We start from the raw sequence: 22,673 nt of genomic DNA on the forward strand, positions 1-22,673 counted from the left end.
ATATTTTTTGTAGGTTCAGCAAGGCTGGTGTACTGCTCTCATTTTGGAGGCCTTCTGTGGGACTGCAAGGGTGCATAGCATGCCTGTTGTGCTTTAGGACTGATTTAATCTAGGAAAATATCCTATTGAAGAGCTCTGCACAGAAGATATCCTCCTAGTGAGAGTAACTGTCAGAAATTTTCTGTCTTAGGGGCTACGCATGTGACATTACACCAACCCATCACCTCCTTGGAGGTGTTTCCAAAGATGCGACTGAGCGAAGGCCATCCGGGGTTACTGTGAAAGTCTGTGGTTGTAAGCATGGAGCTACAGAGAGTCAACAGCAATATTTGCGTGGGAATCGGGGGCAGAGATGCTGCGGGGCAGTGATCGCTGCAACCAGAGGGACTGAGCAGTTTGAGTGTTGTAATGTACTCCTGAGCACTGCTTGCTGCCACGACAGGGGTTTTTTTCCACTAACAGGAAATGTTTTTTGTTGTTTTGTTGTTTTGTTTGGGTTTTTTTGTGGTTCTTTTATTTTTCTTCTTCTTTTTCTTCCCTGTTTTATTGCCTTGTAGCTTGCAAATGAAAAACAAAGAGACGTTGGCAGTCATTGTGAGATATTCACTCCAGGCATTCCAGAACTGGATTTGATGTTTGCTGTGATTTGCAGCCTCCTCATTACCATGAATTCATCTGCAATCCAGAAATGCTTGAGCAGCAATGGCTGGAGCCCAGGGCGAACCCAAGGCTGTTCTCATCTCTGCACCGCGATGTGGCAGGACAGTGAGTCAGAGCATTCCTGGAGCAGGGGCTGCAGACCCAACCCCTATATTTCCTTACTTGGTTTGCTCCCCAGTCCTGTCCCCCACAGTCTCTGGAGTACCCTCACTGACCCACATCCGGCCATTGTCACTGGGGGTGTTGGATATTTCTGCCACAGACTGTAATGCCCCTTTTCCCCGAAAATAAGCCAGGGTCTTATACAACTTTTGCTCCAAAAGATGCTTCCTTTTTTACATGCATAGCTGCCTGGACACTATTTAAATTGCCTTTTTTTGTCAACTGTAACTAGGGCTTATTTTTGGAGTAGGGCTTATATTTTAAGTATCCTCAAAATTCCTGAAAAATTATGCTAGGGCTTATTTTTGGGGAAACAGGGTGTGTCGAAGGAGACAGAGCCTGCCTTGAGTTAAACCCTATTCTACAAGCTACCATCATACTCTTTCCTTCATTTTAATGGGATATTTTGTGGCATCAGCAGGTTGAGATGGTCTTAAGTGTGGAGAACCTCATCTGCGACGTCCACCATGCATCCCGACATGCGACTGCGCGGGGAAGGTGCCTCCCAAGGCAGGGAAGGGAACAGTGCCCGCTGTATTTCAGCCACGGTTCCCAGCCGCAGAAGACGATAGTATCACGTCTCCAAAGGCCCCCACCGTGTTCACCCATTTCGTTTCATAAGCAGATACAGCTCCTACCAGCTGCATGTCTGGTCGGGGTGTGGTTGGCGCTCTGCTCCCTCAGGGAGAGCTGCAGTTGATGAAAGTACCTAATTATACAGGGTATTTTCCCCCCCCCAACTTGTTCCCAGTGAGACGAGGAGCTCGCGTCCAAGTGGAGGAGGGCGGTAGGTGAAACAGCAAGTCAGGGCGAAGATCCTCTACAAAAGGGCTTGTAATAAATAAATAGATAAATAAATAAACTACTCTGGGCTCAATCTGCGCCTCCTGTTTTGTCACTCACCCACCCGATGAAATGAGCCAGGAAAACTCCAGGGCAATGGGACTGCTCTGTACTAAAAGAGTTAGTAAAATCAGGGTGAAAATGCTTGTTTTCCCCACACAGATTACTCTGCCTTTTTGGCACCTAAAAGCCGAACCTGTTTGTTTTCTAGCAACCACAATTTTATCTGGAAGCCTCAAAAATCTAGGGGCAAAAAGCATCGAGTTTCTTACTCTGAGCTGAACACTGTCAGGTCTCAATATTGCAGCTGTCTCATGGCAAAGCAACTTTAGATTATTGTTAGACAGCTTCAGCTTTTGCCCACAGACACAAGCTACAGTAAGTCTCTGCTTGATGACTCACCTCAGACATCCTGTAGCATTGAAGAATACTTCTGGGTCAATAATTTCTCTTGTCCTATTGCAGCTGCCATCAGACCAGCCAGAGAAAGGGATGATAACACAGTCTGTCAAGACAGGGAGGGCCTCCTGTATCAACTCTTCTTTTAATTCATCGGTGGAGGAGAGGTTCCAAAGCAGTCCTAGGGAGGAGATGGGAGACAAGGTCAGAGTGAATTCCAGCAACCAAGTCCTTTGCTCCATCCCTCTCTTTGAACTAAGGGTGCAGAGGTTGCCCTAAACCTCATTGCTGTCCATTCCTGTGGGTATCATGTGGAGGTGGGCATCAAAGCATCCTCCCTCCTCCCAAATTTGGTGTTTATTGCCATTACATTGCAGAGGGAAGGAATCTCTGCAGGGGTCTCGTCAAGAACTTTATCACAGCATACGGTGACCTGTACCAACAAACTCCCATCAATCCTTCAAGAAAAGGTGAGACACCAGTGAGAGAACCTGCCCAACCATATTGGGATCCCCAGTGCCATCACTCAACCCTGGGAACAGCATGAGGAGCAGGGGTGCAGGAAGGCATGGGAATGGCAGGGTGACCATGGCTCTGGGGGGAAACCTGGGGCAGGTGTTTGCCCAATGATGTGAAGAACCCTTAGGGGCCATCAAAAGGGCCAGTACCTCCTTTGCCTTCTGTTTTAGGTTGCGACGGGAGCATAAAAGACACTTTTTGTGGTAAGGCAGCACCGTGGCTCCTGGTTCTTTTTGTGCTGGGGCAACACAGACCACAGGCAGGGAGGAGCATGATCCTTGCTTGGGAATGAGCATCTGCTGTGTACCTGTCAGTTGCTTCTGAATCTCGGTGTTCCCTGTCCTCCGTAGGAGGCTCACGCACTCCCTTATCCCATTCTGCCGCCGGGTTTCTATCTTGTTGGTTGGATTCTTGAAGACCAGATTTCGCAGGGCTCCAGCCGCCGCCCGCTGTACGTTCTGGTTTGTGCTGCGGAGCAGCTCGACGAGCTTGGCAATTCCCCCCAGCCGATAGACCTGCAGCAGGAGAGACGTGCTGCCGTCAGCATGGTGTGCAGAGCATCCCCGGGACAGGGACAGCTAGAACTGCCATGGCAACTTAAAGGAGTCAACACGGCACGTTCCCAGGAGAACTGGAAAAGCAGACCTGGCAGTAAGGGATGACTGGAGCTTGCAGAAGGGATGTCTGGATCACATCAGAGGTCATGAGCACAAAGGTTTTGACCTTGAGGTTGGAGCTTGAAGTAGAAGACATCTAGAGGTAGATGTCTATGAGTAATGGCCGTGGACTGAATCCTTTTCTGATGTAAACGTGCTTGCTCCCACAAACTTTCACCTACCTCCATCAGTCTGCATCAGGTGAGAATGTTGCCCTGTCTATATGTAGAGGCCATTATAGCCATATAATGACATGATGTGGTAATTTATCTGCCTCCTGTAAATCACAGGCTGAGCTTAGAGGGTTGGTCATGGCATGATGTAAACAGCCTGGAGCTCAGCCAGGAGCTGCCCTGGGCTGCACTGCAGAACTCAGCACGGGCAGCATTGGAAAGGGGTCGCACCCCGACCCGCAGGACACCGCACACATTCCGGGGGGGCTGGAAGGCAAATTCCTCCAGCCAAGCTCTCCAAAATGATGGGGGGTCCTTTTGGGGGATGTCATCCGGGGACAAGAGCCCACCTGGAGCCCCTCCTGGCACAGACCAACCCAGATTTGCTGACAATTCAAAACCAATGAGCACCTTTTAGAAAGGAAAGCAAACAAATGTGTGCTGGGATGACTCACATACCTGCTCTGACACATCTTTCTGGGACAGGCCAGGCGCAGAGAGTGTTTTCAACGGTAACGAAGGGTGTGTCCACCCCACAATTAGTGACTGTAATCTGGGCTGGGGGACCTGCACTGGGTTCGGCCACAGCGGGGGCACAAAGGTGCATCCCCACACTGCGCCAGTGTGTCCAGTTCCACTGCTCACATGTGGAACTGGGTACAATTGTACACGGAAGGGGACACAACATCTGGAGCTGCTCCCCTGTCACCAAAACCCTTCAATTTGTGTCACAGCAGCTTATGGTGATAATGTGGCCACGGTCTCTTCCACTGCATGGCAACTATTCCCTTGTGTTAAAATCTCGGCCTGACTGTCGTTGAGAGAAAGTGGCCACTAATAGTTGAAAAAACTACTTAATTAATTCCCAAGTGTGACTAATGAGGTATGAGGCTCCATAATTCACATGGTGTGAATTTTAGGGTTGTCCTGTGCAGGGATAGGAATTGGACTCGATCCTTGTGTGTCCCTTCCAACTCAGGACAATTCTATGGCTATTGTGCCAGGAAATGGAAAGTCATCTCTGTAGGGATAGCATCTGGAGAAACCCATGTTTGCATGACTGCAAATGTGCCAGGATGGGGATAAATGATTGTGACAGTCTTGCTATGGGACATCCATCCTTGAGACTGCCTCCTCTGCTGCATCTTGGCATCAATTTCACAATCAGAGAGTAAGAAAAATAAGCTGTCCTGTAAGAAGGCTGTCTGCTTGATCAGATATCTTTGTACATGATCACTAATTAACCCACTGGCTCAGGTGGCTGAAATGGCTGAAAAAGGCTGAAATGGCACTGAACGATACACAATGAAGATCGCAGTGGGATTCAGGGCAATTTTGTGTGGCTCTGATGCCGCAGCTCCGAGATAACAAAAGATTAACTTGGAAATGGGTACAATTGCATGCAGAAGAGGACATAGCATCTGGAGCTGCTCCTGTGTCACCAAAACCCTTCAACCTGTGTCACAGCAGCTTAGAGTGATAATGTGGCCACAGTCTCTCCTACTGCGTGGCAACTATTCTCCTGTGCTAAAATCTTGGCCTGACTGCCATTGAAAGTGGCCACTCACAGCCAAAAAACCTACTTAATTAATTCCTGAGTGTGACTAATGAGGTATGAGACTCCACTGTGAAAATCAAGGGGACCTGTGGATCCTTGGTGCTGAGTTTCATGCATTTGGTGTGTGGCAGCAGAGCTCCGAAGGGGTTTGCTCACCTCTTGCTTGGCAGACTCGTCCTGGAAGCAGGTGTGCTGGAGGTAGTAAGCACCCATGGCCTGGTATTTGTCATCGGAGGAGCACAGGAGTTGTATCGCTTTCTGGATGGTCATTGTACCGCCGTCTATCTCATCGCCACATATTCTGTGTTAAAGAGAAACATAGCATTGGTTGAGTGCTCAGCCAAAAGGGCTGTGTCGATACTGGGAATTATTAGGAAGGAATCAAATACAAAATGTAAGATATTATCACATTGCCATATAAACCACCTGGTGCATCCCTGTCTCAAAAAAAAAGATATCATAAAAGTGGAAAAGATACAGTGGAGGACTCTAAGCCTAAAAAGTTATGGATCCAGCCTATCCAGAAACAAAGGAGACAGCAAATGAAAGCTTGTTTGAGGTGCTAGATGTCTAATTGTGTTTAAGGTGGAAGGATTAAGGAACAGAGAACCAGTATTCACTGTTCCTCACATAAAAGAATCAGTGGACAAGAGTGAAAACATCCATCGGGTTATTAGGACAATCTAAAGCAGGCAGATGCTCTACACACAGCATGTGATCCTTTGATGTGAGATGTGGTGGAAGCAAAAATGTGAGAGCAGCTGATGGTCTACATTGAGCTTATGAAATACTAATAATAGCATTGAGACATCCTGCTCCCAGGGTATGTTTACATTGGGCTCCACGCTCTTCATAAAAGTTGGTCACTGTCATCATCCCCTGTTCTAGGTAAAGAATGTGCCTACAGACTCCGGAGGAAAGCCATGGATACCTCTGGCCTGCAGCAGGACGAAAACCTTGGGAAGAACATAAACACCTGAAGATTTGTCCCCTTGTTTAGAAATACGAAGGTCCCGTGCTCTTTGGGTTGTGCTTATTTAGCATCATCTGTGATTTTTCAAACGGATAAAAGCAGAAAACTGTACAAAATTCCAGCCTGATGAAGGGGCTCTGAACTGCCAAGCTTCCCTGTGTTTCCATTTCTATAAGGCAGCCTAATAAAAGCTATTATGTCCCTTTAGCATCCTTGAACCTTCAGTGCACAGCAGCAGTGTCTGCTTCAATTTGCATCACGGTAAATTACCATGAAAAGTTGAGGACAGAGACAAGCCAAAGCCTCAGCTCCTGCTTGGTTATTACTATTGCAGCAGTGATGGGATACAAATGGGAAAGGTTTTCTTGACAGGAGATGAAATATTGTTGTGCCCAATGGATATTGTTCCCTGTTCAGGTTCTTGTTGCGAGTGATGGGGAGTTTTACCTGGGGATGGGAAGATCAGTTCCTGTCTGAACCACATTGATTTGTGTACAAGCTCTTGCTCCATCTCATACTAATGACAGCGCAGAGGGGCTGATCGCCTTCATACAATCCAACAGACTAACAAAACAGTGTTTGCAATAAGTTCTTTAAATGAACTTAGCACATTTTAGGTATTAAATATTACTACGAGGGATTGGCTTCTTCTAGGCAGGCTCATTTCAATTGTGCCAAAGCAATCTAAGAATAAAGGCCTAGAAAGGGCACGCAGGTGTCACCACTGCCATCGGTTTGCAATAAGATGAACTACTTTGTCCTTAAGCACCCAAAGGTTCACTTTCAGAACAGGACAGAGAAACATATCCACAATTCTATAGCAAATTTTATATCAAAGGTCGACAATTCCGCTGTGAGAAGGGAAGACAGCATGACAGACTGTTTTGTCTCCCTTGCCCTCACTGGTACAAAGTTGGACACAGTTTAAATTACTCATTTAAGAATTTGTGTAGTCAATGGAGAGAAAGAAATAGGTGCTTCTAAAGAACAATTTGCCTTGGTGCCTTAGACTTTTTTCCTAAGACAGGACGACCAGCCCTCTGGAGATACCTGTTGGTGTTCAGGAATGACAGACAACGGCCTTGGATTGGACCTTGAGCATTCGACGTCTAAGGTTAGATGAACCTCATTTCACTTTAATTTCTACACTAACAATGAAACATCAGTTCATCATTTGATTTTTCATCAGTTTGAACTTCTATCAAAATTCGTCTCCAAGAAGCTTCCATTACACTCGCAACAAGGAAAAGCAAATCTGGAAAGACAAAGTTTAAACTAAAAATCATGGAGCCTTAGAAATCTCTGGTTTGGATCCAGGATGGTGTGATATTCTTTAAGTCCTTTTCATGCTCCTGAGACACATAATAGAGCTGAGACACTGATGGGTCCAGCATGAGTAGCACCAGCAGTGATTTCCCCTAGCTGAGAATATAATCACCCTAGCAAAGCCCATGCTAATGGAGATCGTTCATCAGCCACTCGGGGATGTTTCTAACCAGATCTACACTACGAGAACAACAAGCTGCTCCAAGACGAATTCTTGGACCGTGGCCATCTCCAACCTGGGCCAATGTGCCTGGTAGGAAGAGCTCCAAAGATTGTTCTTCTTCCACAAGAAAGAAGCAATCAGAATAGGGAGAGACCTCAATTAGAAATGATTCAACAGGAGACAAATTAGATGATCAGATTCAGGTGTGGAAGGGAAACAAATACGAGGATCAGTATCACAGAAAGGCAAATTCCCTCCTTTGATACTAATGTCTTTGGTTCGGTTTCCATTAGCGGATTGGTTTGTCTTAATCAGATCTAAGTCTCCATCCTGGTTTAGGGCTACGAGTTCCAGGAGAGGAGGAAGCCAGCCAACTCTAACAAATTGCATTGTTCATTAACAAAATCAGAGTGAAGACACTCAAAACAGAGCGTCTAGCACATCCCAGCCCAAGTCAGGCAACACCTGAGCAAACCCAACAGCTGACTTCATGCCAAACAGCCATATCCACCCATGGAACAGTCCACCAAGGTTTTGGTGCCATTGAAAGCTCAGCTGGAGCTTCCCCTCAGGCTTCACTTGGTGGGTAGATACTGGGGAAGATGACACTGATCATTTATCCCAAATAAGAACAAAACAAAATGATGGTGTATATCTTCAGATGTGGCTCTGCTTTCATTGGAGAATTTACGTTTTCATGCTGATCTTTGGTTTAGGCCAAAAGAGAGGAGATCTGTCAGAAAACACCCTCAGTATTTTTCTGACTCTTTTAATAATTTGTCTATGTTTTCACTGTTTATAGTTCTTCCAGAAAGACTGAGCTCTTGCCTGGGACTGAATGGTTACAGGGCACACACTTGCTGCCCCTGAGCTTCAGCCAGAGCTCACAGAGGCTGCTGCAGCTCGGCTGGGGCCAAGTGAGCATCACCATAGACAAATATGAGCACATGGAAAATAGAAAGGGTTGTCCCAGCCTTTACTGCCCCCTCTGCAGCTGCCAGCTAGGGTATTCAAGGCCTTTAACAGAGTAGCACCAAAATATTACATATTTCCAGGTGCCTTGAGAAACGCTTGCTTTCACACGATCTCTAATTGGGTGTTTTAGGCTCTTTCTCCCGTGTGCAGAGAACACCAAAGGGAAATGTATCCACATCTACAAACGAGGCTGAAGGTGCCTGCGGTATTACAGATGACAACACATACTGTAGGTGTCCGCTAATGGCTCCTGATCTATATCACCAACCCTCAAGGTGGGGAACGTCTGCAGACACCCCAGCTCACCTCTTCATCTTCACAAACGAGAATACCCTGAGTGCTTCGCAAGGGGTGAGATTGGTCCGGCCTCTCAGTGATGTCTCCAGCTCAGACACCAGGCTTTCCCCAGAAGCCAGTCAAGAGACACTGATTTTGTTAAGGGGTAACTCACTGATTTCCCTCAAATTTCAGCTCCACTGGCCTCTGGCTGCATCTCCGTGTGAATAGCAGGGGTGGGCATCTCCTGGAGAAGTGATGTGCATGTAACCAGCTGAGTCCTGCACAGACTATTGCAGAGCCACAACCCCCATGAATCACAATCTGTCCTATCCCTGGGCTGTCAGTCCTGTGTGCAGGTGAGATCTGAAGCTCCACGTGCAACACGTCTGCAAGCACAACTCATCCAATGCCAGCCGGTAGGAGCCACAGTTTCCCTGAACCTCAGCTTCCAGCTGGAGAAGGACAGACTCAAATCTTCTAGGATGCATTAAACATCACATCCTTTATCACTGCTTCTCCTTGTCGCTACCTCATGACCAGGAAGCATGTAGAGACTTTTTTCGTGGCCAGGTTGAACTGCAACTTGTTATTTAGCCCAAAGCTGGCTAGCTCCAGGTGACACACCGTCACTTGGAGAATGTTGCGAGTACCACCCATCGGAGAGAATGGTTAAAGTCAGGCAAATCTGCACAGTCTTCACTAGCTGCGAACCCACTGTTGCTGCAGGTTTGCAGGTCTGTGGGATGTCACAAGAGCCCAAAGAGGAGAAGGGTTTCAGGGAGAAGAGGGAGCCCTGGACACCAAGAAGACTCTGTCCATCTCCATCAGGTAGAAGGAGTCACTCCAGAGAGCTGTATTGTGGCAAAATGTGAGTGTTGCTCCTGAGAACTGCAGGCAGGAGCCATCAGAACAACCCACGAACTTCTGAGCCCAGGACAGATAAACTGAGCTTGGAAATGTTGTTCTAGAGATGACATGGTGCTTACAAAGGCTTAAGCCCCTGAGTGGTTATAGAGAAGTGTGTCTGGAAGGGACATCAGAAGGTCCCTCTCTGCCCACTGAGGCAGGATAATAGCAACAGGGATGGTGGAAGAGAATACATTAATATTTCAGGAGATTTCTCAAAGCAAGTCAGTACTGTTTAACCTCCTGATCTGAACAAACAGTGCCAAACTAAGATTTAATCACCAGAACCAATACTACGGGGTGAGTAAAACCCTACATCATAGTTTAGTTTATCATAGAAACACAGAATGGTTTTTCCCATAACAACATTTAGATGTTAAACCACTCAGCAGGCAGCTGGAGGAAAGGTGCTTTCATCAACTAGAGTTGCTTGTGTAAGAGGAAGGACTCTTCTGGGAGATCATATTGAAGAGATAGTTCTCACACAGCCAAAGCCAGTTCAATAAATGGAAGCAATCACACAATCAAGAAAAATCCCAGAAATTAAATGACTTCATGACCAAACGCAGAGGGACTGTTCAGTACGGACAGTTTGACAGTTCTTGCATACTGAGTATTTTGATATCTCCACACCACTCCCGCTACCTGAAATGTCCAGTGATGCCTTTTTTATCTCACACCATCCAAGGAGATCAGATCCATAGCAAAGGACACTGGAGAAGCACCACTCCTGAACCAGCACTGACACTGTCCACAGTTACCCCATTTCAGGGCATCTTTGTGTCACAGACAGACCCAGCGGGTCCCAGGTCCCTCTGTAACCACCCTCACAGCAATGGGAGTCACCCCAGTGGGTCACCTCTGAAAGCGTGGAAACCATCTAACCCTTCCCTTGCTCACAGAGATGCTTTCTTAACCTGCAGACAACATGGCCACCTACACGGGAGATTTGTAGCATGAAAACTGAACACAAAATTATCCTTGTTACAAAGGCAAAAACTCTACCTGAAGAACTACTAGAATAGGAAGAGCAGAGCCTCAAATGCTATTATCCAGCTAAGCCTTCTTCCTGCAGAGTTTAGTCATGGGATGCCTACAAGCAAACCTCTCCCAGTGCTACCCAAATGAAGATGGAGCTTTCCGAGTGCAGGATCCTCCACCGAGAAACAGCCCTACCCATCAAAGAGAGCCCAGATATGGTCCTAACTCACCTCTGAAGGCCCCTGCCCAACAAAAACACACTCCAGACCAAGGCTACCAGCAACCTGCCAGTTATTCTCAGAGATAATGGCCTTCCAAATGAGTAGTTTTTTCAAAGAGGACAAATTCTTAGTATATTTCCAAAACCATAAGGACAAGTGCTGTCAAACTCATCTCCTTTGAACCAAGAGCAGAAGCACTTGTAGCAACTGCTCTCTGAACTAACCCAGCTCTGCAGGGGGGTTCACATGGAGCCGGGGGTGTGTCCCAGCCAAATCAGACCTGCTCAGGGGACACAGCCCCAGCTGGGCCAACCACGGCTCCAAGCCTTGACGTTTCCCCATCAGAACCAGTTCTGCCAGATGAGCCATGCCCCAAGCCAGCGCGAGTGGATAAACGGAGCCACTCCCTAACCCAAGGGCACCCAGCGCCCAAGAGCATTCCCCTCGCAACAGCCGCTCTCCTTCCCTTCGCAAAATCCCATTATTCTTCTAGTGACCTTTCCAAAGCAGGACCAACGAGCACTGTGCAGAGCCAGGCTTGCTTTAGACAGAGCCTACCTGGGACCAACTTCTCAAAAGCAAAATTTTCCCTAGACATAAACCAGCTGCAGCCCCATGTTTAAACATTACGCCATCCCTCCCACTACACTGTTATACTCTTTAGTCAGAAATTCCCTGGAACCAGTTACTTCCAGTTTATATAATGTCTTTGTTTCCCATTCCAGAGGAATTACAAAGCTTCTGAGAGCAGCAAGGCAATGCCACCGGTTGGCCAGGGCTAATTTGCGTGTGTTAAACATGAAGTAACTGGGCACATGACAACTGGTTCCATGACAACATGCTAACAGGCAAGTGACATTTCTTGGCATACGCACGCTGGGACATATTTCTCTTACTCAATACAAAACAGGCTGAGCAGAGAATCAGCCAGAGAGATCTGGAAATCAACGTTCAGATGTGAAAAGAGACATGGTCTGGCTCACAGCGCTGACTGTGAGGGGGGATTTTCTCTATATCTACAACACGTCTTGGGTCAAAGGCTCAACATTCTCAGGCCTTTGGTGTGAGTTACGACAAAGTCTATGAGCCCTGTTAGTCACTCTCACAGCCTGCAGTGTGTAAGTTCTCTTTTGGAGCAGGGACCAGCAGGAATGAGCTGGGGAGCTCCTGGGCTTTGTGTGATGAGGTGACACGTCTACGTGGGAGTTGTGATAACTTCTGGATTGGTGTAAGCAAGCCCTGTATGACAGCGATGCAGCAATAGTGCTGCAGAAGCACCTGGGAACATCTGTGGATGATGCAGACCCTCCTGCTCCAGCCCAATAAAACATCACAGCCTTGAACTGCAATGTTTTGCAGTTCAAAACCTAAAAAACATAGTCCTCCATGCCTATAGTTTCTGCAGACCACATCCCTTCCAAGACTATGGTTGGTGCTCCAGAGCTGGAAGCAACGCAGCCATCAGCATCAGGGCAGCTTTCAATCAACATCACTGTAACGCCATCAAAACCCCACCAATTTGGTTTGGGATTTTTTTGTGAGCGCTCTGCTGCATCGCACAGATAAATCAGCCTGGGAGTGTCTGGGCTTGCCAGTGTGTTTTACACGCCCTGTTGTTGTAGGTGATGCTCACAATGAGGGACCTGGTGCTAACTGAGACGGGAAGGACCATCCTCCACCCTTGCATAACTCCTAACCCCAGTGGGGCTGGATGCTCTGGACAGGAAGGAATTGAAGACCTTCTGCTTCCTCCGCTTCCCTGGCTGGGTAAATTATTCCATTTAGGCTATTTTTTTTCCAATTTCTGGCTCACTTTTTCTGGAACCTGAATCAAATCTTCCAGGGGAATGAAGCGCGGGATGGATGGAAAGACAGAGAGATACATACAATCACTCAGCAGTTTTTTGGCTTTGATCTGCATCAGACCCTCATTTGATTTTTTTAAGGATTTTCTGCCAAATGAAAGCAGACTGACAGCCAGGGGAGGAACCCAGAGTCCCTTCTGTTCTTCACCTCCCTCGCCTTGCAAAGGAGCTGTTGGCCAACACCACCATAGAGACTGGGAGACCATCTTGCTCGACACCACACAGCTGCAGCAGAGATGTTCAGACTAAGCCAGACTTATTGGTTTCCCTCTATGGGCCATGAAAAGAAATAAGCCCTTTAAGACCGTGACTCATCTGACCCACTTAAGACTCTACTGCAGGATACAATTAAGCGCGGTGTGCACGGGTGAGCAGATCTCCTGCGGTTATAAAGCAGCTCAGGCGACCGGCTCAGATGGACAAACCTCCGCAGCATATGTCTGCATTCACACACATTCAACCAGTTGCGGCAAACACTTACTTGGAGCTGGACTGAGTCTGTCCATAAACCGCGTCCTGCTTGCAGCTCGTCATGGGCTGGGCATAGACCACATCGGGCTTGTTGCTCGAGGGGCAGGAGAGGGCCCGTGTTGGCATTTTTTTACTTGTCCTGGTAGTTCCTTGCTGGGTGCTGCAGCTGCTGTAGATACTTTGGCGGTTCAAGGTTGCCTTGTGCTCTGCCCGGCCCCCGACCTGAGTCTTCCTCAGCGTGCCGCGGGGCGGTTCGCAGTAGAGGTCGGGCTCGCTGCGGCTGCTCTTGATGTTCTGCACAAAGCAGTAGTCGCTGCCGGGCCTGGCCGGGCTGCAGACCGCCTTGCTGTAGTGCTTGCTGCCCCAGCCCTCCATCTGGCTGTATGAGCTGTAGCGCCTGTTCTCCACGTCCCGCTTCAGCGTCCCATTGTACAGCTGCTCAACGAGAAAACAGGAGACAAAAACAGAGAGGAATTAGGCTTGAGCTGCAGATCGACATGGCCAAGCGCACTACGGGTGTTGCGGCTGCTGAATTCCTATGGCCCTCTTGGTGGCCCGATCGCCTGGTCCTTGCTGCATGAGCCTGGAAGGAGGAGCAAAGCCACCTCCTTGCACCGAAACATTAAACCCCAAGCATCGCAGCAAACCTACGTGGGACTTGAGCTGAATAACTTTAGGCATCAAGCCTATAAGGAGCTGAATTGTGTCCTGCATCCTGCGCTGTCCTCAAAGGTCCATGGGTGTTTATGTGCCTGTGACAGATGCGGGACCCTAAATCGCTGCTCCGTGACAGTGGCAAGCACAGAACAAGCCCACCCGCAGCATTTCCAAAGGTGCCAAACCCTCCTTTGATATCTGGGGACACTTAGTCAATAGGATATGGCACCAGGAGCTTGAAATCAGAAAGCCCAAACATGACCCTGTCACTAGAGCAAATGACTTATTTCCAACATCTGGGGTCTAACCCAACCTGTAAGTGCAGGAGCCAAAATCCTTATATCTCATGAAAAGTCACACCACATCCTTTGCCATCACAGAGAACATTGCCCCATTCTGACCTTCCATTACTACCTGCATTTATTTGTAATTTCCTTATGCTATTTTGTTCCCCTTCCATCTATAAGTTCCTTAGGAAGGGAGTAAAGGGAATGAAAAATCAGTAAAGGAATCCTGAATGTCATTGTGCCAAGAGACAAGTAGAGACAACGAATATCTGTTTATGAGTTACAAGGTGTGTAGTATCAGCCCATATAATGGGATGTTCTGAGAACAATGGGGTATATGCAATAAGAATTGAGATTACTAAACCAGGAAGAAAAAAAATAAGAATAAAAGATAGTAAAAAAACACAACTGCAATTAATCAAACAAGAAAATGGGCACAAAAAGAACTAAAGAACACATCTTCCCACCTCATCCTCCTTTGGTTTATCTTGGGAAAGCTCACCCATGGTTGGGTCAAGGTTTTTTTTTCTCACCTAACTTTAAGCAGATGCATTTTGGGTGCCTCTTTCTGCAAAAGCCACCCAAGGATCCCTTGGTCTGGGAGAGAAAAGTCAGCGCTGGCACCTTATAATTTCCATGGAGGTTCAAGGCACAAGGTGGGAAAAGTCTGTGCCTGGTGCAATAGTCCATGCAATTAAAATAAATCCATATTTCCTAACATAGGAACACCCATGACAAAAATTGGTATCTTCTGCAGTCTCGCCCTGAGTCCCACTACTCTGTCCCATCATTCCTGTCTCCAACACTCCACGGAAATGTCATTATGTTAATTAATTAAGCCAAATATTTCCATTAACAAACTGATCTTCAGGAATGCGGTGAATCCTCTCTGCTGCATCCCAGAGAGCTGCACAGGTAACGGCTGAAAACTTTAGAGGTTGTTATAGAGCACACATGCCACCGGGAGAAGAAGAAACCCTTTAGTCCAGCTACAATAACCAGATTACTGCATCATTGGAGCACCAGTCTGAAGTAGTTTTCATACTTTCATTCTGCATGTTTGCATCTAAACAGGTGAATTGCTGGAAGGGGAGAAAAGGGGAGCAAATTCTCTTTACATTTACTCCAGAGGACACAGAAAAAACCTGTTAGTACTGCAGCACAGCAGGCAACAGGTTTGGTGCATCCTGCAGAGCTCCCAGGGGTTTGGAAAAAGAATTTGCATGTGATAAGAAGAGCAAGGACAATGCACATGGGTAAGGGAGAGGAGTTTCAGGAGTTCCCTTAGCAGCAGGACAAGCCCATTGGAAATTCCAGGATGGCCATGCACAGAGGTGCTTTCCATCCTGGTGGTGCTTTGTGTGCAGTGACAGCAAATGACCTTTCATTGAGTCATAGAATCACAGAATCATTTTGGTTAGAAAGACCCTCAGGATCATCGATTCCAACCATTCCCCACCCCTGGCACTGCCCCATGTCCTGAGAACCTCATGTCCGTCTGTCCAACCCTCCAGGGATGGTGACTCCAGCACTGCCCTGGGCAGCCTGTTCCAATGCCCCACAGCCCTTTGGGGAAGAAACTGTTCCCAGATCCACCCTCAACCTCCCCTGGTGCAACTTGAGGCCGTTTCCTCTGCTCCTGGCGCTTGTTCCTGGGGAGCAGAGCCCGACCCCCCTGGCTCCAAGCTCCTTTCAGGCAGTTCAGAGATCAGAAGGTCTCCCCTCAGCTCCTGTTCTCCAGCTGAACCCCCCAGCTCCCTCAGCCACTCCCATCACACTTGTGCTCCAGCCCCTCACCAGCTCCGTTCCCTTCTCTCAACTCACTCCAGCACCTCAAGGGCCCAAAACTGAACACAGGATTCAAGGTTTGACCTCCCCAGCACTGAGTACAGTGGCACAATCACGTCTCTAGTCCTGCAGCCTGTCCCAACGCCTGACAGCCCTTTGGGGAATAAATTATTCCCAAGATCCAACCTCAACCTCTGCTGGTGCAACTTGAGGCCGTTTCCTCTCAGCCTAACACTCCTTGCTTGAAAGAAGAGCCCAACACCCTCCATGCTACAACCTCCTTCATGATCTACACCACTGTGGATGAGTACGTCCTTCTAAGGGTGATATCATCCTCATCTTTTCTTCATTTTCCTGGGTTCAGAAACCCTCAGTTCATTAGAGAAGCGGCAGAACATTTCAGGCTGGACTTTGGTGCTCGGTGGAGTGGGGAACACGCTCCCAGGGCTCAGCGCTGGCAGCGGCTGGAGGACAGAGCAGCAGCTTGTTAGATGTGAGCTCTGCCGTTTCGCTTTATGACTCAGTATAAACCGGGATTATTTTTTGGGGCTGCCAGAAGCTTGGCAAAGCCGTGGAGCCCCTGGGCATTTGCCGAAACTAATTCAACTAACCAGGGAAGAGCTAACTTGTCATTTCTCTAAAGCTATTGTTTGCTTCCCAGCATACTCACAACGGGCTCTCCGCCAGCAGAGCAGGCGAGGGAAGGCGTGAGGCCGTGTTTATAAATATAGAATTATCAATTCTGTATTTCCTGCTGTGTTTTATAGTGGCATAGAGCATTGTCCTCTTTCTTGCCAGCCCTGAGATGGGCGAAGCAAAGCGCCCGCCTGTGTGGAAAGACGTCTTTCTGCAACACAGGGAGCCCTGGGCTGCAAGTCGGTGCAGGTCCTGGCAGGGCGGGGAAGCCTTTTGCAAACTCATGGGAAAATAGTTCCCGTGTGATGTGAAGCTCATTACCAAAGTCAGTGCATGACTTTTATTGCTGATTCTACCAGATGCTTGGCTGAGCCCATTTTAATCTCTTTCAAGTGGCACCGACCTAATTGGTATCTTAGAATTCCTCTTTGCAGCAGGAGCCTGATTCAAAGCCTCCAAATCGATGAGGAGTCTCCGGCCGGCTTCGGCGCATTTCAGCCCTGCTTGCCAAATACTCCACAAATCCTTGCACAGACGTAGCTGACCTGATTGCTTCTTGATCTCAGAAAAGTGCCGTGTCCGTGCCTTAAGAGCAGCTTTCTCTGGCTGAAAACTCTGTCTTCATTTCAGATGCTCACCAAGCTAAGCCGGAGACCTTCACTTCTGACACCGGAGCGAACGCAGCCCAGGGAACATGTTGTTGTCTCTTGGCTGGATGCAGTGATCAGTGAGGATGCACAGCAAGGCGTTCTGCTTATCTGCAGAGAGGTCGCACCTCTGAGGGTGAAGGCGATGCTGCTACGTAGCCTGTTGTTTGAACAGCCACTTGACAACACTCTTGTCACTTTTTCTCATGTCATTATGTGTGTAGAGTGAGCTCTCCCTATGCAGAATAGCAGTACTGAAAAGGAATAATCCACCTCTCGCCTTCAAACCTCACCTGGAACCAGTTCAGAAGAGCACAGGTTGTCACCAAGACTTCTCCCCACGAGACCTGAGGGGTTGGGACAACCTGGTAGGTCTCTGAGCCAAATGCCATCAAGCACCCACAGTCGTGTGTGCTTGTGGGATGCACAAGGATGTTCACGTGCAGCTGGGAAACAGCGACAGCCTGAGTTTTAGCCTGAACTTCTCCCCCCTACTGTGAAATGAGTCTATATGTTTGGGGACAAGCCTTGGGAGCCGTCCATTCATATTAAAATGAGGAGGGGAGGAAAGATGAGCACTGATAGTGTGTCAGTGTTCCTGTCAGGCCCAAGGACTAAGTGCTTCCCTTCCCCGGCAGCAGCAAAGACCTGTCTTTACACCTGTCTTTACATTAATAAGTATTTGTGGGTCACCAGTTCTCATCCTGCAACATAGGACCATCAGTTGGAACACCCAACAGTCGCACAAGCCGGGTAAAGAAATGTCTTTAACCTCTTATTTCAACTGGAATAAAACTGGTGCTAGAAAGTCAAAATGGCTTTAACACAATCATCGATCGTGAGGCTTTTTCTGTCTTTTTTTTCTTCTATAAACCCTTTAGTTTCAAAGTCCCTGCCCCCGATGTTTTCCAGAGCGGCAGAAGCGCGGGGCCAGGCACAGCAGCCCCGGAATCGCGCTCCAATCTCAGCTCTGCCTTTCCACGTCAAGGCCCTCCCAGATAACTGGGTGTTTCTGACTTCTGCATCTAAGGACGCGATCAGTTCATTACCTGGCTCTCATTTTTCCCCTTGCAATTTGTTTGTTTCTAGAGCAGCAGACAGAAAGAAGTGAAGGGCTCCGTATAAACACGTCAGGAGCAGGTTTCTCCCAGGCTGGAGGGCAAAGCACAGGCGATGCAACCTGACAGCGTCCCACCCTGAGTGATGGGTGGGGAAAACTCCGTGCCGCTTGCGAAACGCTCCAGCTGCCGCCTGCTACGCACTCCGTTGCAAAAAATGCAAAACCAGCAAATGTATTGTTTATCTATTTCTGAAATGCTCTTTCCCACCTCTCCTGGGTGCTGCCTTTCCGTGCACTGTTTCATCTGGTTCTTTATGCAGCTGAGATTTAGGTCTGGATGGTTCGGTTTGTTCTGTCCAACTTGCTGCTCTAAACCATGGAGTCTCTTGCAAAATCTCACCAGGGGCTGACCAAGCAGTGATGTGCAACAACTATCAATCCTTGTTTTCTTTGGTAAGGTTGCCCAAACCACTCTTTTTTATAACTTGAATGTATCATCATAGGAAATAACAAATTTTGCCCTAAAATCCTTATGGAACATAGCTCCCACTGACAAGGAGAGGGTTTTGGCCACAGAGGCAAAGGCAGCCAGGGGCAGCAGGGACTGTTCCCATCTGTTTGAAGGGCACCGGGCTGCATGTCTTGTGGCAAACACCTCTCATGCAGATAATATATTTGGGAGAGAAGGTTCTGCAACTTTGTCCCACAGAGAAAATTTGTTTAAGAATCTACATACAGTCTCTAGTGCAGAGGGATCCCCGAAGTGCATGTTTTTTCATTAGTGTCATAACAGATAAAATTACTAGAGAAACTAAGCTGGGTGGCCAGTGTAGCATGGAGCACAAGACCCCAGTAGCGCTGCCTGAGGAGAGCAGTGGGGAGCACTGGTGGCCCAGTGGCCACTGGTCCCCAGCTCTCATGTGCCAGGACCCACCTCAGTTACCTGCTTTAATGGCCGCAGCAGGAGACGTGCCAAATACCCTTTGGTCGGGGAGCTGAGCTACTCTTCAGAACGTTACAAGCCACAGGCTGAGATCAGCTCTGTGGGGATGATGATTTGCTCTACCTGATGGAGACAGAACACCCGAGATGTGCCTGTGACCCTATCAACACACACACAGTGTGACAGGGACCTTGTTCAGGGCAGTGCTTGGGGGCGACATGCCGCAGCTTCTACCCAAATCACGCCGATGTGTTTCCTTCTTGTGGGGGCAGCAGCACAGGGAGTTGGGGGTGCTTCTGCATCTGGTCCTGATTCTGCATTTGGTTCTGATTCTGCATCTTTGTCCTGAGTCTGCATCTTTGTCCTGACTCTGCATCTGGTCCTGATTCTGCATCTTTGTCCTGAGTCTGCATCAACCCAACAGTGCCAAGACAGACATGGGACACCCCTGGCCCCCTAGCCGGGCTGGACCTGCTGCAGGTGCGAATGAAGCCTCAGATGGTCTGTGCCAGCAGCGTGTGTCCCGGCTCCGTGTGTTGCCTTCCCGTGGTGTTGGGGATTTGGCTGGGCACTTGGGGTGAAGAGCAGACGTGCTGCAACCCATGGGCCATGAGGCTGTGACAGTAGCTTTGGAGTTGGACTTGGTGATCCTAGTGGGTCCCTTCCAACTCAGGACACTCTGTGATTCTACGATTTAAATCCAGTGCTGTGCAGATCCCATTTCTGGGATGGTATGAGGGTGCCAGGGTTGAGGGTGCAGCTCATGCTGAGGATTCTCCTGTCATGACTGCGCTGCTCTGGGTGCCCAGTTTAGCTTGTTCAAACCTCCCTCATGTTTGTCTGTGTAAATTGTGGCCACCACTGCACCTCCTGTGGGACCTCAGGCACTGCTTGGGACTTGCGTCAGGACACGGCGTAGCCGGCTCCTGCGGTCTGGTGGCTTTGGGAACAGGTGGCCACTCAAAACTCATGCTGTCAGTAGGGTGACAAATGTCCCTAAGGGTCTTCTGGGCTGAACAGCACCTGGACTGAAAGATCACCTAACACAGAGAGGTTTGCGGTCACTAATGCGGCCGTCACTGTGTCCAACCGCAGTCACCGTGCAATGGGACCAGGGACGCCATCCCTGGAGGATGAGCCACCCCTGACACGTGAGCCAAGGAAATGCCAAGTGCAGCTCTGCTGAGGTGGGGACGTGGGGTGGCCCCACTGGGTCCAGTGTCACCTACACTGCACATGAGCCAGCACTCATTGCAGTGCCGGTTACAGTGATGCTACGAACAAGGCACTTCGCAGTAGGAACAAGCAGAAAATAGTCTCTAAGAAACGGTAAATAAAGGGTTTTAGTGAGAAGTGTGGACTGAGCCAGAGAGAGCGTTGTCTCCAGGTCTATAATTTATTTCGCTCTAATATTTGAACATCAGTAACTTAAATCAGGGAGAAAACTCAGAAGCAAAAAGCTTGAGGTTTCCAAGAAGACATAAAACCGGACGGACTAAGGCAGGAATAATAGCTTTTAAGAGCTGTGGGTGAGACAGGGTAAACAACATACTTTCTTGCTATGAAGATGTCATTTAGAGTCACTAGCTAAGGCAACGCACCGATAAGAGCAGCGCCTAAGTTGCAGGTGCTGTGGAGCAGCAATATGGGCATGGATTGCTTTTTACACCCTTTGAACTCCAGAAGCATTCAAAGTAATTTTCCTGAATATTATACCGAGTCATTTCCCTGAAATAGCTGAATTTCCCTGTGCATCTCAAAAGACTTTGACACTTCTCAGAAACTTTCACAGCATCAGTCCAGCAATTTTGTCTTCAAAACCAGATTTGCTTTATCTTTGTTCCCATGTCTTACAACCCAGCAATGACAAGCAGGAAACTCTTTTAAAATGCTCAGACAGAGCCTGTACACGTTTCAAATAGGTCCGTAGACAAAAGTTCAAGTTAACCCAAGCTGGAGGTTGATTGTGGATGTGTGTGAACCCTTAATAGTTTTCTGGAAGAAGCAAAATGGAGGCGGTTCCTTGGGGAGCGTGATGTCTGTTAAGCTTGTTAAGCAGATTTAGGCTTGAGGTTATATGTTCCAATGTGCCAATGGCACTTGGGACTCATGGCCCCTAACTGCTGTCATCTGCCTGCTGGGTGACTGCTCCATCCAGATACCATCCAGAGGGGCTGAATCATCCTGACCTGACAGATCTCCAAGATAGGGGAGATGAATCACCTCCTCATCCCTCTCTCTTTGTTGGCCATGGGAGGAGTCTAGACGACTTGTTAAGACTCAACGTCTGATTTTCAGATAGACACAGTTAGGCAAGACAAATATTACTGTGAATCCTTCCCGAGTCCTGTCCTTTTTTTTCTAAAAAAGCCCAGGTCTTGAAGATCTTTACCAAATTTGTCTAGAATGAGAGGCTTGTAAGACACTTAAGTTTGGAGAAAGACCTTCAGGAAATGCAGAGGAGTTCACAGAACATACATATGATCTTAAGGGTCTTTTCCAACCAAAATTATTCCCTGATTCTACAAGTCTGTGGTGAACCAGAAGTTCCTGAGCTGCTGTGTGCACAGTACCCGGTGGTGTCTGATGGAGGCCCTGACCTTCATCATCACCTTGCAAACTCTTTACCAAAACACCATCCTCGCCGCTGGGCTTAAACCCCCAGCAGCCAGGGGCATTTCTAACTCCCTAACATTTGTCCAAATGTTGTAATGATTGGGAAGAAGATCAGGAATGAACAAAATTAAACAAGAAACAACAGCAACACTGGCTGCAGTGGCACCTTGTCAGCATGAGCTGGAGGGGCAACTGCAGAGCTGGGGCTTTGCTTCTTCTCTCTTTAATAAAAAAAACAGCTAGAAGCTACTGGAATGGGTGCTACAGAGCAGTTTTGCTTAGACAAAGTATAGCAAACTCCATTCAGGAGTCACAATAGACCAACAGCAATACATCATCAAAACAAAACATCACAAGCATTTGACTTACAAAGCCCAGAGACTCCACCTCCAGCCCAGGAGGTCCCTCAGATGCTAATTTCTCATGGCCACAGAAACACTCCAGGTTGTGTCCTTGACTGCTTACCATGCTTAGACCCTTCTGCAGGGCCCCATCACTGCCTTGGTGATGGAGACAGGACATTTGGATGGACGTACCTCTGCTCTGACCCACCCTTTTGGTCTTAGACCAGGCAGAAACACTATCTGGGATTTAACCAGCTCATCAAGGGACATTGAAACAAGTTGACAGAGAGTCTGTAAATAAAAATGTCAAAGATGTGCCAACCCTTCCTACAGGACACTCAAGAGGCAGCAAACCCAGCAATGCAAACCCAGCAAAGTGACATTATCACTGCCTTGAAGCAAGCACGCTATGCCATGGCCATTAAGAAAGGCAACAGGTAAATCTTCCTGCAGCTCAGGAATGCGATTGCCATGAACAGGCAGAGGATCGGGCAACCACCAGGAAAAGCTCCAGCCATCTGTCTCTGTGCTTGAAGCCAACATAAGCAGCTTTCCTGGTTTGAGC

General features: G+C 48.1%; 1 protein-coding gene across 1 annotated transcript in view; it reads right to left on the reverse strand.

Moving 5' to 3' along the window:
• Positions 1 to 22,673, reverse strand: part of PKP1 (plakophilin 1) — a 45,116-nt gene that overhangs the window by 13,999 nt on the left and 8,444 nt on the right. Inside the window, exons 3-6 of the mRNA XM_005505316.3 lie at positions 13,141 to 13,565; positions 5,127 to 5,271; positions 2,891 to 3,098; positions 2,068 to 2,245 (exon numbers count right to left, since the gene is read on the reverse strand). Of these exons, the coding sequence (XP_005505373.1) occupies positions 2,068 to 2,245; positions 2,891 to 3,098; positions 5,127 to 5,271; positions 13,141 to 13,565 (956 nt within the window). The remainder of the gene's footprint in view (positions 1 to 2,067; positions 2,246 to 2,890; positions 3,099 to 5,126; positions 5,272 to 13,140; positions 13,566 to 22,673) is intronic.

Source organism: Columba livia, chromosome 22, assembly GCF_036013475.1.
Source record: "Columba livia isolate bColLiv1 breed racing homer chromosome 22, bColLiv1.pat.W.v2, whole genome shotgun sequence".
NCBI lineage: Eukaryota > Metazoa > Chordata > Aves > Columbiformes > Columbidae > Columba > Columba livia.